This window comes from Fulmarus glacialis, unplaced genomic scaffold (assembly GCF_000690835.1).
Source record: "Fulmarus glacialis isolate BGI_N327 unplaced genomic scaffold, ASM69083v1 scaffold31388, whole genome shotgun sequence".
Classification (NCBI taxonomy): Eukaryota; Metazoa; Chordata; class Aves; order Procellariiformes; family Procellariidae; genus Fulmarus; species Fulmarus glacialis.
Window position 1 is genome coordinate 49601 of NW_009228204.1, and position 15204 is coordinate 64804.

The 15204-nt window shown below is 45.0% G+C and overlaps 1 protein-coding gene across 1 annotated transcript in view; it reads left to right on the forward strand.

Moving 5' to 3' along the window:
• AP2B1 (adaptor-related protein complex 2, beta 1 subunit) overlaps positions 1–15204 on the forward strand; it is a 74559-nt gene that overhangs the window by 46105 nt on the left and 13250 nt on the right. Inside the window, exons 14-17 of the mRNA XM_009583412.1 lie at positions 2701–2742; positions 4640–4786; positions 6062–6207; positions 8746–8875. Coding sequence (XP_009581707.1) covers positions 2701–2742; positions 4640–4786; positions 6062–6207; positions 8746–8875 — 465 coding nt within the window. The remainder of the gene's footprint in view (positions 1–2700; positions 2743–4639; positions 4787–6061; positions 6208–8745; positions 8876–15204) is intronic.

Here is a 15204-nt window from a genome sequence, read left to right on the forward strand (position 1 = left end):
TCCCTCCTTCACAGTGAGTGTATGCAGATACCAGTGTACGGGTTTCTTTGAGGTTGGATTCCTAGCCTGCAGCTGCTTATGATGAGTGTAGTAGGAAATGGTAGAATAGTTAACATCTGGCTTGATTATGCAGAATTATTCAGTCATTTCCATAATGCCCTTTGTAAAATGCTTGCTGCTTGATAAACCAATCTTTCTCCTGCTTCAGACAACAGTACCAGAAATCCTCCATGCATACAGTAATATCTGGAAATGAACTGGATTATTTACCTTTTTTTCTTTTCCTCTGGACTTCACTGCCTGTCAGTATAAAGTGTGAAGTTCATTTGCGTGCAAGACTCTGAATAAGGAAGAGGTGTAATAGTTGCATTTATTACTCCGCAGTGAGCCAGTAACAAGATGTAAATGATCTGATATATTAATCTAAAACATGGCTTGGCTTAAAGAGCAGTCTGTAGGACAAACCTCTGCTCTGCCAGGCTGTTTCAGTGGGGGAGGCCTGATAGTGTAATAAGCCTTATTTTATAAGCTCAATATTAATTGGATTTGCATCCTCTGGCTGGCTTCCTTTGGTCTGTGACTGATCCTTCTTTAGACTTTGGAATCGCTCACTCTTATCTGTTATCTCTTAAGTAAGCTAAGAAAAACTGGACTTGTGCACTGCACTGCTGTGGGCAGCAAGAGGATGGGTTACTGTATGAGTGGTGGCTGTTGCAGAAGACAAGGGACCTCCTATAAATTTCTGCCATGACTTCAAGTAGGGATAAACTGAGTCTCACACAGGAAAAAAAGCTCTTAAGGCTTTTTAACAAAAGGCAAAGTGTGTGTGATTTGTACTCCTCTAACACCTACTTATGGTAGCTAATATTGCATCAGGTGGCTCCTGTGGGGACTAGGGGAAGGAGAGATGCCAAGGGATAGAAGGGGAATCCAGAACAGCACTGGGATTTGTCAAATTTTACAGGTTTTTTTGAAGGCTAGTTATCATCTAGTAAGTCACTGTCTTGCAACTTCGCTGCTGTTCTCAAGGCATTTTATCCTCTTTATCTGTGCTCTCTGGAAGAGAAGTATGGAGCTTTATGGTCTCTCTTGACCAGTGTAAAATACATTTGCCATGAGATCTCCCAGGGAGCAGGCTAGTGGTGCCAGAACAAAGTTGAATATCCAGGTCTTTTGTGCAGAGGGAAAGGCTTAGAGCCTTTTTGACTTTAAGCACATGCACTCCTGGACGCTTCTGCTTTAGCTCTATGGTGCGTTTTTTCAATATCTTATCAGCATATATTTGAATAACATACCTAGAGCCTTTGTTGACCCAGTTTGTCAGATGCTCTTTTAAAGCAAACAAACCCCCCAAACCCTGACCAAATGGAAGAGCAAAGCCATCTACAAGGTGAGCTCTGCTGTTCTGGTCTGGCAGTCCAGCCTTTTTCCCATGGGGCTGGCTTCTAGCTTGCCCCTGCACTCGTTTCATCCTCCATGCATGTTGTCAGGGCATGATCCTTGTCTGAACGCAACACAGAAAAACCCTGCACTAGGCAAAAAACTACCATGGTCTTCTGAACAAAAGCCTAGGACACAGATAAGCCTCAAGATGTCTCTGTAGTGAATAACCGCTGCAGATCTGTGCTTGTTTCCTCCTGGCTATCAGTGATCTGTCGAGTGCTTTATAAATATTCACAGGAGTGGTGATGTACTCACAAACAGCACTTGTAGCCAGCTTTGGAGTCTGTCCTGATCACTGAATTCTCTCAAGCACGTAGAATGGTGTGGATATTTAAAAAAAATGGGCTTTATCACAGAGAAAGTGGTCTGGATGCTTTGTAAAGGGAGTTCATGGTAGGGCAGCTTCTAGGTGGGCTGCCGGATGGTTTGGCAGAAGCGCTCCAGGGAGGGTTTAGTGTTTATGGAAGGTTGCGCGGGTGGTGTACCATGGCTATTTCCGTCACTTCGAACTGTAGAGGTGTGGCTTTGGCAAAGTTCGTTATTGAAATATCCTAGTGCACCGTAAGGTCTCTTTACTATTTAAGTGGCCCATTAAATCATCAAGCTGGTTTTGTCCTCTCTAAGGGAGGGGAACGTCTTTGAAGGGAAGACAAAGCCCACCTATCTGAGCTGTTGTAATAGCCGGCACACATCCCGTTCTCTTTCTTCCTGGTTATTGAAAAGAGCCGCATGTCAGAGGAACATAGCCAAGATGCATTGTGTTTTCCTGTAGTTCATAGCTGTTCCCTAGAAAATTAAAGCTTTCAGGAAGTGAGCTTCCTGTCAGTTTTATTTTTATTCCATTTCACAGTTACCCCACTGGGTTTTGTGGAGCTGCTCAGGACTGCTGGCAGCCAGCGTGGTGGGTTGAAGGGGAAGCACTGATGCATGAAACATGAAGAATTGCGCAGGGTTTGTGGTACAGATGACAGGTGCAAGAGGGGATGAGTTTTTGTTCTTATTAACCTGCAAAGCGCTCCTGGCCACAGTAGGTGTGTGGGGTAGTTCTCCAAATAGCTCTGCTCACACAAGAGCAAAAAAAAAAAAAAAAGCCCCTCTGTTCCCTGTGCTTTCCCGTCATTGCGTTTCTGTCTGTCCTGTACGCAGCAAGCAAGACGTGCTCGCAGCAGTGCAGTCAACTGGGCTCCACTCCGGCCATCTGACACTTGGCTTAAATGAACTCGGTCTTTCTCTCCTCTCTCTCCTTCTCTCTTTCAGCTTGGCAGTGACCTTGGCGGGGGCATTGGAGGAAGCCCGGCAGTAAGTGCCATTCCATTTTTTTTCCCCAATTTAGAAAGCTGCTCAAAGCTCAGGGTTTTTAAATACAACCTCACCCATTATGTGCTGGAAGATGCTTAAATCCCTGAAGATGTTTGAAAATGGATAACTGCAACCGAAACACACAGGTCCCAACCTATGTTGCTTTGAGTCCAGCTGTCACCTGGGCTTTTCTAAGAGCAGCCAGGGCCAGAGCTCTTGACTCTGTCGGCTTAGCTCTTCTTTCTCAGAGCTTTTAGTTTGAGCACCAGCATTAACATTGGCAGTACCCCAGTCCTTGTGCAACTGCTTTGGCAGCTGAAAGGCCAAGGATGCTTACCTCTCTAGTCACAAAGCCTGTTCTGTTGTAATCCTAACCCAGCGTCACCATGGGCTTGTCTGGACTCAGTGCTTTTCTCCTCCCAAACGCTACATCAGATTTTTCCTGGACGTCAGAATCAGGTGCTCTGAGCTTTCCCACTACGCGTGGTCAGTGCTGAACTCTGCCTGCCACCGGCCTCCTTCTATGTGCCTGTGCTTTGTGAGTGTCCTAGTGCCTAGAGCGCTTGCCAGGACATGGGAGACTTTCAGGCTGCTTCCAAAGCACCCTTGGCTTCAAATGTATACCAGCTTCTTCCAGGAAAGCACGGGAAAAGGTTGCAAGATGACTTGGAGATGCAGCGGGCAGGAGGTAGTGTGCTTCCAACCCACACCCAAAAGCAATCTCCCGGAGAAAGCTCCAGTCCCTCTTCCCAGGACTGTGTAGCCAGTAATTCAGTGAGGAAAGCATACTCGGTTCTGGAGTGAGAGCTTTTCAGAGATCCTTGTTATGGCTGCAGTTATTCTCTCTCCTTCTTTCCCTGTGAATCTTGCATTCCTTTCTAACTTCAACATGAGGGCAGAGGAGAGCCGGTGGTACAGTATAGCTGTAGCCCCCAGGCAGTACACACCAGGACGTGGGAGATATTTACTCTGTAGAGATCACACCTATAAAGCCAGGTCTCTGCCTTCCTGGGCCAGCATAAACCCACCAAGCAGTTCTGTAAAACCACCGGTCCTCCCTGTCCAAAGGGTGGATTGAAACACCACATCTCAGGTGGGTTCCTGAAGACAGGACAGCAGTGAGACTTCAGACCCGGACCAGTCACCAGTGTTTCCTATTGCCTGCCTTAGTCATTCTGCCTGTTTCTGGGCTGCTGACTGTGGTGAATCCTATTCTCAAGCACATAATTCTTCCTAGAACTTGGGAGCCTAACTTGAGTGTGACTGTCTCACCTGGAGCTGGGCACCTAAAGGTTAATATTTCAGGTTTGGTGCCCCCATTTTAAGTCCCGAGAAGGAAGGATTGCCCTTCTTGCAGAAAGGTTGTCCTCTGGCACGCAGAGACAACTAGTTGTGTTTCATGTAATAAACTTTTTGGACCATAGTGCTGAGAATGCAGAGCTCTGGCTTTGGGTGGGAGTATGCAGTACGGTCATGACTCCCTTGCTATCTCTGGATATGCAAAATCTTGCAGATTCCTGAAGACAGTCATAGTTGCGGGAAGATTTTGAAGCATTTTTTCTTTTCCCTGGGTTTATGTAGGGTAGATCCACAAAGTATATTGTCTTTATGAGAAGGAGAGATGGCAAAGAAAGATTCCTCAACAGCGGGAATAGATAACTGGCTATAAAAAATGATGTGAAAACTATTGCATGGTTGAGGTGACAGCCGAGTGTAGGGATTAGTGGCCAAGAGCTTTGGAATTCAAATGCATTATTTAGCACTATTGATAATTCAGCAGGGAAGCTGCAAACGGCTTTAAAATATTTAGGATATTGCCCAAGTTCATGCTTTATTTAATAAGTAGTGTTCTTCATATGTGACGTTAACCAGTGCCTGTTCTTTCTAACTCCTCCAGGTGGGGCAGACCTACATTCCCTCTTCCGTGCCAGCCACCTTTGCCCCTTCACCCACCCCGGCGGTGGTGAGCAGTGGACTCAACGATCTCTTTGAGCTCTCGTCTGGTATAGGCATGGCTCCCGGAGGATATGTGGCTCCGAAGTCTGTACGTAAGGAAAAAGAACATCCTCAGTATGTTGCCTTACCTTAGGCTACAAGAAGTCTGAGATTGCTCACTTGTCCCCTTTATTGTTGGTCTCTGGTGCTATCAGGGCACCTTAGTTCAACACAGTCCCATTAGGGATGCCTTGGGTTTTTCCCAGGCAGAGTAACAGTGTGTTGGAGACCTTGTTAGTTACAGACTTCTGGTTTTTTAGCAGTTCCCTCATTTTGCCTGTAACAATATTACTCTAAAGAATGGCTTATGTAACATATGAGAATTTCAATTTTGTCAGAGCAGCTTTCCAGGAGACCTACTTCGTAGCAAGTTTCCCCAGGAAACTGAGGGCAGGATACAATTTGCTACAACTTTCATGGAAGATTCATTTGTTTGGAGGAATCCAACATGACAGTGAAGATAAAATCACATGATTGGGATGAGCATGCCGCAGTGTAATGCAGATAAATGCTCTGTTAGTTACAGAGATCACAGATGCACTGACTGAAGCACGCTTAGTCTGAAGGGTTTGTGAGATGCGGAACATGGTTCTGGTAACAGGCTGTGGAGCAGCCGCAGGGAGCTCAGGGTTAGCCTTTCATGCCTGCAAGGGAATAAACAAAAATTAGCACTCTTATTAAATAGTCAATGGATGAATAAACTGAAGTCATCCTATGAAATCTAGGATGTCAAGGTACTGCAGAGCTTTTGGTCCTTAGCTGCTTGCAAGTATTACACCATATATAAGACCAAGTACGAAAGAACCCAGTAATTTTGAGCTAAGTACTTCATTTTGCACCCCTCAAATTTGAGTCTGGGTTTTTCCCACAAAGATGATTTGGGAATCTAGAACCCGAACAGCTAATAGTATCAGCCCTGTGATTTTATTTGGTTCAAACTTTAGTATTGTCCTGCCTCTAATAGCCCAACAGGTCCTTGGAGAAGCCTGTCCATCAGCAGACTTGGTAAGTCTCGCATTAGTGTGATGGACACAAGCTTTCACTGTTTCTTGTGCACACTAATGTTATAGTATATTTGAGTTCTTATGCGAGTGCTGTGACCAAATACAGATTAGGAGCAGCGAGCTTATTTCTCACTGGTGAGCTTGATCCTTTCAACACCCCATGTTGTATCTTCCCTGTAGTGTTTCTTTAGCTTGTGGGCTTAATGTGCCAATGTAGTTGGATTTCTGAACTCAGAACTTTTCTGTTGTTTGGAAAACTGTGCTTGTTTGCTATCTTCAGGCCAGACTTCTCATGCTGAATGACATCTCATGTGTTCAAGGTTTGGTTGCCTGCAGTGAAGGCTAAAGGATTGGAGATCTCGGGCACGTTCAGTCACAGGCAGGGACACATCTACATGGAGATGAACTTTACCAATAAGGCTTTGCAGCACATGACCGACTTTGCCATTCAGTTCAATAAGAACAGGTAAGAAATCAATACGCTTTGTCCGCTATGCTAAAAGATTGTGTGCTCCTATGAAAGGAGTCTATACTGCTAGATATAGGGAGGACTTTTATGTAGGCATATAATGCAGTCATGGAAACAGCTGGATGATACAGCCTGAACTCTCCATCACACCACAGTTGTGTGGAAGGGCTGAAAATACAGACTGATAAATCTGTGAGGAAACAGGCAGTAGACGGTCCCGTCGTTCTCCTAGCTCTGAAACAGCATCTGCCCCATTTAATCTCTGCAGAGTTTTAAAGCAGCCTTATGAGTTGTTAGGCAGGTTAGTGGTTTTATAGCCAGTAAGTGCCCTGAGGAAAGCGAGAGCTTAAACAGGCAAGCATTTGAGCTGCACAGGTATCAATCCGTAATGCCTTTACCTCCTGACTTAATTGCTGTGCTGCCCCTCAGACTGTCTGGAAGTACCGATCTTATTAATAAAGCTATTTGTCAGTGAAGAAGTTGCAAGGTAAAAGCCTATGGCACATGTTTTCCCTGTAATTGGCAGCAGAACAATTTTGTCAGAAGGAGTATCCACTTGAATGTTTAGAGCATACAGATTGTTCTCAGAAACCCATCTCAGCCAAAAGACATGACATGGCAGTACAGCCACGGTGTCTTCCCACAAATACCCTTCTCAGCCAGAGAGCTTATTGTGTGGTTTGCTCTATGTTATCTTGAGCAAGGACCAGGCTAGTTCATGTCAAGACTGTAAAGAATATCTTGTGACTGAAATGTTCCCCATATGTCTTAATATCCCTTCACTGGAAGAGGGTTCTCTATACTAAAGATCCTCTGAAACCATCTCTTTAATATCACTGTTAGCCTTGCAAATTTGGGATTTCTTGGGATGAATAATATTTACTTACAAAAGACAATTATGCTAAGTAAGTCTTAGTAAATGTTCTCCCTGGACTGCTATATTTTCTGGAGAGTTTTGCTAAGCTGCTATATGCAAATGTTTCATGCAAATTGGCTTGAAAAAAAGCTGGTTTGCTTGTGATTTTTCTCCATACATCAAGCTGTGTTCTAGCCACACCTACATGGTTCTTCTCAAGGATGTAAGAAGTTTAAATACTCTTACAGTAAAACAGCAGTTTCTCCTTTTGCAGCGTATCAGCACACGTTCCATATACAATCTACTACTATTTACTCTTCTACAAACAGTGTTCTCCTGTCACCGCTTTCCACTGTGGCTGGTGCATTGGAAAGAGCTGTAGTGGGCTGGCTCTCTAGGTTTGAATATTAAGGTTTGTGATTGGGAAGTTTCTATTGCTTTTCCCCGTCTCCTGCTGCTACTAATCACATTCACTGCAGTCTTGGGATAAAGCATTAAAAAAAAATGAAAGAAAGCTAGAATTCTAGTGTGCTGTAATACCACAGCCACTTAGTAGCAAAATGCAACTTTCTTTTCCCTCTGAGTCTAAGGGAAAACACTAGGGCTTATGTTCCCTGAAGTGAAATGGCTGCAGAAGGCAAATCACATGGCTAGGCCCTTGCTGAGAATATTCTTATTTCAGATCCCTGGAGCTGAAAACTATGGAGAACAAAGAATGGGGCATCTGCTGGTTTCTGAAAGAGTGACATACCCAATACACATGCAGCTGACTCTGTGCAGAGACAGTATCAGTTTTTTAGTGCATAAAATAAAAATACACACCTATACATCTTTGTTCCTGTAAATGCTCTATCACCTCTGAGCTAATGTAAATTGCGCTAAAGAGAAACACAGTCACAAGTGGACACCAAAACTATCTTATGCATCTGAACTTCCGTCTGCTTTCAAAAAGAAGCTGGTACATAGTACAGAAGTGTTATGTTAAATGTTAGCTGTTTTTCCTCTTCTCCACACTAAGTAGAGGTGCCTGTGGAATTAAATGCCGCTTGGACTGAAGCGCCAGGTAAACATTCACTTTGCTATGGTGGTATACGTCCCCAGCTGAAAGAGCCTCAAACCAAGCAACAGAGCCAGACGCTGTCATTCGGGACCAGACAGCTGGCTGCGTTGATTCATTTGTTCTACAGTGCTCTGTTACAAATCACATACTCCTCCTTGGCTATGTATTTGTTCTCTTTTGGCTCCAGTTCCTTCTTCCATGGCTCCCAACGGTATAACAGCCATGCAATGTGTGATATACTCTACTTCTAGTGCTCTGCAGCTCTGTAAGAGAGAGCCCACAGGCCTGAGTCTGAGTCCAGGTGCCGCTCCTTGCTGGGCAGGCTGCAGCTCAGCACATAAACCAGTGTCATGCGGGTAATGGAAGAGTTCCCAGATGCTGGTCCCCTGGGCAGGATGGTGCATGTTGTGAGGGAGACCGACCTGATTGAGTTTCCTGTGCCTTGTCCTACTTCGAGTGTCTGCTGTGGTGCAATTGAGAGCTGTGTTCCTCCTCTGGAGTAACAGCAGGGGCAGCTCAGGAGTAATGGGAAGATGAGCCAGCTTGTGCTTGGCAAAAGGGGAATAGGTGTTGGGGAATGCAGTGCTGCTCTCATCACCTCTGTTTTTCTCTTGCCCAGCTTCGGGGTCATCCCGAGCACCCCATTGGCCATTCACACACCTCTGATGCCAAACCAAAGTATTGATGTCTCCCTGCCCCTCAACACTCTGGGACCAGTCATGAAAATGGAGCCTCTGAATAACCTCCAGGTAAGGATTGTCTCATTCTGGGCAGCAGGGAGATCAGCAGGTGCTCAGCCTGGTTTGTTTGGCTCAACAACGTGGTAAGACTCTAGTAACAAAATACCATGTGTATAGGGTAAACGGGCAGACCTCATGGATGTGGGCCATGAGTCTGGCCAAAACTTCCTATTCCTTTTTCTAGTCTCTTCCAGGAGGACTGAAGCAGATGCTTCTTGAATTTTGTGAGTTTGCCTTTTCAAACACCTCAAACCCACGGCTTGCATCTGTGTAGATTAAGGTCTTTGTCTGCTCCAGTAATACTCTTCTGTAAACTGGGCTCAAGGCTGGGTTGGGCTTATGAACTGGGGCTGGTCTGAACAGAGAAAGTGCATGCCTGTGGTAGAGCAGGCAACGAGAGCTGTCAGCAAGAATTGAGGCAATTAAAGGAATTGCAGCAAAGATTGCAACTGCTGAGTGATTAACATTTCTCTAGTGCTCTTAACTTGCAGGGTGCTTTACAAAGGCATTGGCACATCCCTGCCCCAGATAGCTTAATCCAATGCAAACAAGATGTGTTCCAGGAAAGGCAGGGGAGAAGTGAAGTAAGCAGCCAATGTTTCGTTAATGAGGCTGTTGGTGGACAGCATTCCCTAGGAGAGGCTTTTTATCAGATTGGGCTGCCAATCTGGTAAAGGCATGACAGATCCAGGGAGACATTCCCCTATGGTTTGGACCAGAGACTGTCTCCATCAGTCCTGGCCTGCCTCAGGGACATTGGTCTTGAAGTGCTCATCAGGCAGTCAGTTCTCCCTGGAAGGAGCACTGCCACGTGCAGTCATTCTGGGGAGCGCAGCTCAGCGAGTGACTCCTCTCTGCTCTGTGTGGCTGGGTCGTCCAGGATGATTTTCCCAGTATCCCAAAAGTGCGGTTAACTTGCACTGTAGCATGTCTTACTCGCCTCAAGTCTCCAGGAGATGAAACTAGGTTGAGTTCCTGTAGCGTAGCAGCCCATAGAGGGGAATATTTTGAAGCAGCTCATTCTCTTTTTAGATTAAGAGAATGCAATGGAAGTTGCTATTTATTCTGCCTGAGCAACTGTTTTTTCCCTTCTTCTGACTTCCATTCTGGGGCTTATGACTTATTGATGAGTCTTTGGGCAAACAGCTCGAAATAGCTTCTCTGGCACTCAAACGAGCAGTCCTACACTCCGGCTCTGAGCTCAGTCACGCGATGGGGGAGCATGCGGACAGTGAATGAATTACATGTGCTTGTCTTCCACAGAGGGCCCTTCCAGCTTGCGGAAAAGCTGGATTCCCTCTGCATCCTGGTCACGAGTATGTGGTTGCATCACTGCATTTGGGTCAGCTGTAGTAAAATCTACCTCCTGCTCTGAAGCAAATTTGAAGTCTCTAGGAGGTGATGGTCCTGATCTGCCTCCATAGCACTGGGGACTCTCTCAACGAGGCATTCTCAAGTTGCTGCTTCCTTTGATCAGGAAGGAAGTGAAGTATTTGGGTTATTAAATCTCTAAAGGAATCGGAACACAGTTTGTTTCTTGTAGCATCTTCTGCTAGAACAAAGCAAAGAGGAAACATGTGAGGAAACCTCCAGCTACCTTATATTGAGATAGCGGAGCGTTTATTAGTGCCAGACTTAGTTGGTAATTTGCTAGTTCTCTCATTGCCATAGAAGTTGGCTGCCCTTTTACAATTGGGGAAGCTGCCATATGGAGTAATAGTATATTTCTCTGCAAAGAGTTGAATCACGATAGCAGATGCCAAGTTAAAAAGAGCACTCCCCTTACTTTTTTGACAGCAGTGGGTTTGATGGAGATCTGTCATTGCCCTGACAGCAAAGGCTCTGGTTTTGTTTTGTGAGTTCATGTAGAAATAATCTGTCTTGAAACATTCAGAAATCGTTTTGGTGACCTACTTAGGGAACAATTTATAGCATAATATAGGAGTAGAGAATACAAATGTTCCTGTATTCATTGAAGAACCAAAACACTCAAGTTGAATTTGCTTAATGCAGTTTTTCTGAGCTAGGGAACATTGAAGTAGATGCAGAGCTGGTTTGAACCTGAGGACCTTACGTTCAGCTCCTATTCTGGTGGTGGTTTCTTGTTTTAGTATCAAGAAACATAAGTCCTGAAGTAACCAAACTGATAGCTTTCAATTTTTTGTCGTGTTAATTAGAAACTGAAGACGAGTTGTACATTCCTTAGGCAACTATTTCAGAAGTCATGAATTCAAGTCTTGTTCAGGTTGTTTTTATTACCGTTTCTAATCTTTCACCCAATACAGCTGGTTTAATCTTACATTTGTAATCATGGAAGGAAACTAAAATATTTGACAAGTTAACAAAAAAGCCATTTTTACAAGAAGATGAGGAAGACTGAAATGTTTTCAGAGGCTTACTTAGGTAAAATGTAACTATGGTTCCCAACTGAAGAGTCTTCTGTTTGCCAGTCACCTTGCGTCTTGTGATAATGAATAGCAGGCTTCTCCCTCTCATCCCAAAGTAGTGATGATAATTTTTTTGACCTGTTAACTCAGATTCAACCCCCAGTCAAGCAGTGATTTATTCAAAGGATAAAGCCAAAGTTAGACTGGGTACAGCACTGTAGGGCTGAACAGACTCCAGTCCCTGCTCTCTGGTTCATCTTTTTTACTTTCTAAAGATTAAAAAGCTGCTGTCAGGATGTCTTTGGAGTGTTGCTAAAGAAAATCTGACTTAGGTATTTGTGCGCTGCTGAATTCTGCTGGGGGATGCTCTCGCAGTGCCTCGTCAGCCTTTTGGAGGCTACCTGGAACTTGTGGGCGCTGTGGTTCCCTGCACAGAGCTGCCTCTGCGGAGCACAGCATTCGTAAGTGCTAACAAGCTCTTGCCCAAAGGTGTGCGAGAGGCTGTGTTGAGCTTCACAAGTATTTGATAGCCGTGGCTCGTTTGCCAGCCGGGGGATGGCTCTAGTAGTTATACAGGCTTGCTTGGGTCCTGTAGTTGCCATTTCACAGTCAAAGCAGTGAAACCCCTCTGATGACATGTACACTGTCAGGGTCGTACCTGCTAGAAGAGCTCGGGTGGATGGGGATCTTTGCCACCTTGTGTGAGACCTTGAGTTCTCAAAGAGGAAAATAGGTTCTGAAATAAGAATTTGCATTGGTGAGGAATCTTCTTTCCAAATGCTTCTTCGTGTTCAAGTCAAATTTGGAATAAGAAAATGCCTGGGGTTTGAGAACCTTTCTATGCTAAAGAGAACCACTGTTCCTGATAAATGGCCCGTTCAAGGGCTGTGAAATACTGTGAAATCAGAATACTCAATTTTTTCATTTGGGTACGTGAGAATTGCTCCCTTAATCCTGGAAATAGGTGAAGTGGAGCCAGCCTGCTGCAAGAGTTTCGGAGCTCAGGCCTGGCGTGTCATGGCACGAATACAATAATCTCTTCTGTGAGATGGTAACCACTTGCAGGAGACGATACAATTGAAAACAAGCTGCAGGGACTCCCAGAGCAGTAGCGAGTCTGCCCAAGTCTGGAGCATTGCCATTCTCTTGGGATCCACACTTAAAATTGACAATCAGTGTGTTGCCTTCCCCAGTGTTACCTGCTGTCAACTGCCAGGGCTGTTTGTTGCAGCTACTGAACACGCAACTGAAAGAAGCATAGCTTCAGTTTTCCAAAATGCCTGTAAAATGATCTGGCAAGCATTTAAAGGGAAGCATCTGCCAGCTGCATTTCTTCCTGAAAAGTGACACTTGGAAATACAGACCTCTCCCTTGCTGCTAAGCAGTGTGAGGTGCAGAACATTTTTGTTTTTTCCAATGAGTTTGGCAAAACATTTCTATTAAGGCGGATGAAGGTGCAGCTTCTTCATTGAGAAAAGATCGGTCTTGCTAATGCACTAGATCATACTTACCCTTCTGCGCTCAGTTCTGCTGTAACTCATCACCTGTGCTCCTCCACTCTTCAGTGTCTCGCTTGTAATGCAGAACCGCTGGAGCTCTTATTCATCAGAAGTGTTAATGTATCTTGGGTCACAAATGCAGAGCTCTCGGTATTTGGAAACACATTTCACACATTCAACTCTCCATGAAAACAAGGCTGAGAATTGGCGTGAGCAGCAAGTCCAGCGAGCAGTTGTTCTCCTTTCAGAACCTGCTTGATAAATGGCACAATATCTGCCTGTATGTGAGCTGTGTCAAAAATACTGGACCAGCCACCACAGAACAGCCTTGGGTGACTAGATGTGAAAGGTGGTTTCTTGGGTTTGTTGCCTAGGTTATTTTTTTAACAGCCTCTGTTAGTGAGGGTCTTATTCTAGCAAAGAGAACCCTCCTGGGAGCTCCCTGAATTAAGGACTCGGATCACAGCTTGGCATCTGTGGCCAGTTCCTAGCTCAGCTGCGGAAAGCTGTTGGCTTGCCGATTAAGGGCAGGTCTGCCACATGGTACAGCACATTTGATAAAATGTACGTTTTGAACGTACAGCCAGGCACACACGAGAGCGTAACCCTCCCAGTAACTCGCTGTTCCCTGACCATTGACGTAAGCGGTGTGCCTGGAGATGACAGCCGTAGCCAGGGGCGCGGCACCCAGCCTCGCTGTCTGCACACAACTCCGCTCGAGTTTTGTGCCTGTAGGTAGAGCATCCGCTGGCAGTGGCTGTCAAGCACCCGTAGGATCCTGAGAACCCTACCTGTCAAACAAAATGAAGTGAAGTAGCTAGCACTCCCTGGGGGCATCTGACAGCCAGAGCAGCAGACTGTCACAGAATAAGCCATGACCTTGTGCTGGCAGAGGTAAAAAAGACACTGCAGAGGAGAGTTGTTCTCGCCTTAACAGTTTGGCTGTTACCAGGCTTTAAAGCAAAACCCAACTTGAAGTAAATCCTTAATTTAGTGTAGGTGCTAATGGGATTCCAAGTGGGTATGTTGTGTACTTGCTGCTGATGGAAAGCATCTGTGTTGCTTTCAGACTTGACTTTGAAAGTTGGTTCTTATGCTCAAGTCTGGGATTTAAAGCATCAGAAACATACACTATTGAAGAAAATAACTTAGCATTGTTCTTATGAGGTATGTCTTCCCCAAAATACCGTGTGTTGGCTATCAGAAGGTTGCACTGCAAGAAGGGATGTCAGAAGGGTGCTCATGCTTCAAGCTGAACAAATATGTTCCAGGGGTTATTTCTAGAGGTGCTGCTTCCTCTAGTCAGATCATGAACAAGAGGTAAGTGATTGGGAACCCTATGCCAATTTTTAGTGGGCTCACGCCTTTTCAGCAGTGAAGCATCACATGAAAATCTGGCATCTTTTGACTTTTATCCCTCGGAAGCTTTGTAGACTGACTAAATTCACAAGGTAGTAATATTTTTTTTTTCCTCCTTTCAAAAAGATTGTAGATGGAAAGCCATTTTTATTTAAAGTGCTTCTGTTTCAACTCTCAGATGTCTGAAGCTGAAGGTCTTGTTAAAGATTTAATAGTTCATGTCCAGGTCGGCAGGTTAAAGCTGCAGAGCCACAGGCAAAGTTAGTCTGGACTGAAGGATTTATTGAATACAAGTGGAGGTGCCTTTCAAGCATGTCAAACCTGGAGAGACTTCTTAGCTACTGGTATCACTTTAGATCTCATTGATTCTCTCAGGCCCATGTTCCCGCCTGAGGAGCACTGGATTTTTTTGGCAAGTCGCTGTTATTAGCTACTCAGTTTCTCACAGGCGCTGCTTTTGGATCTGCTTTCTGCCTGTGGTTGCTTTTGTAGCCTGTCAGATAGCATTGGATGCTCCTGATGTGGCAGAGCAAAGGTTGAAGCATGACCTTGGAAAGCTGTTATCAACTGAACTGGTAGAGCCTCTTAGCCTCTTCTCGGTGCGAGTTTCCCCATCCAGGTATCTGCAGGTGCCTTTTCATGGACCAGATCTTGGGGACCACAGTGCTAACAGTGCATGCCTGGCTGTTCGGGGGGAGTATGTGGTGTTGAACGACGGAAGCTAGTCTTGAAAAGCTTACCAGTCTTGTCCTAGTGCTATAGGTTTAAGGAGACTGTAGCTTTTTCCTTTCCTGTTTGGAAAAGTTATTTGTAATAGCTGGTTTCTGCATCATTACAGATACTTGCAAGGTGACACGTGATGTCATTACTGAACCCAGTGATGCAGTTTGGGAGGAAGGCTGACGTGTGGCTTGCTTTTCTTTGCTGGGAAGAAATTGCACTTCAGAGCATCTTAATTGTGTAGCTCTCCAAAGTATAGCCAAAGCAGCTTACTCAGTATGTTTCTGCAGAGTTGAGAAGCAGGTCAGCAGATACCTTTTTATAGCATTCTTATAACTGCAGGGACAGGGTTAGCATATTAATTGGAGTGTGC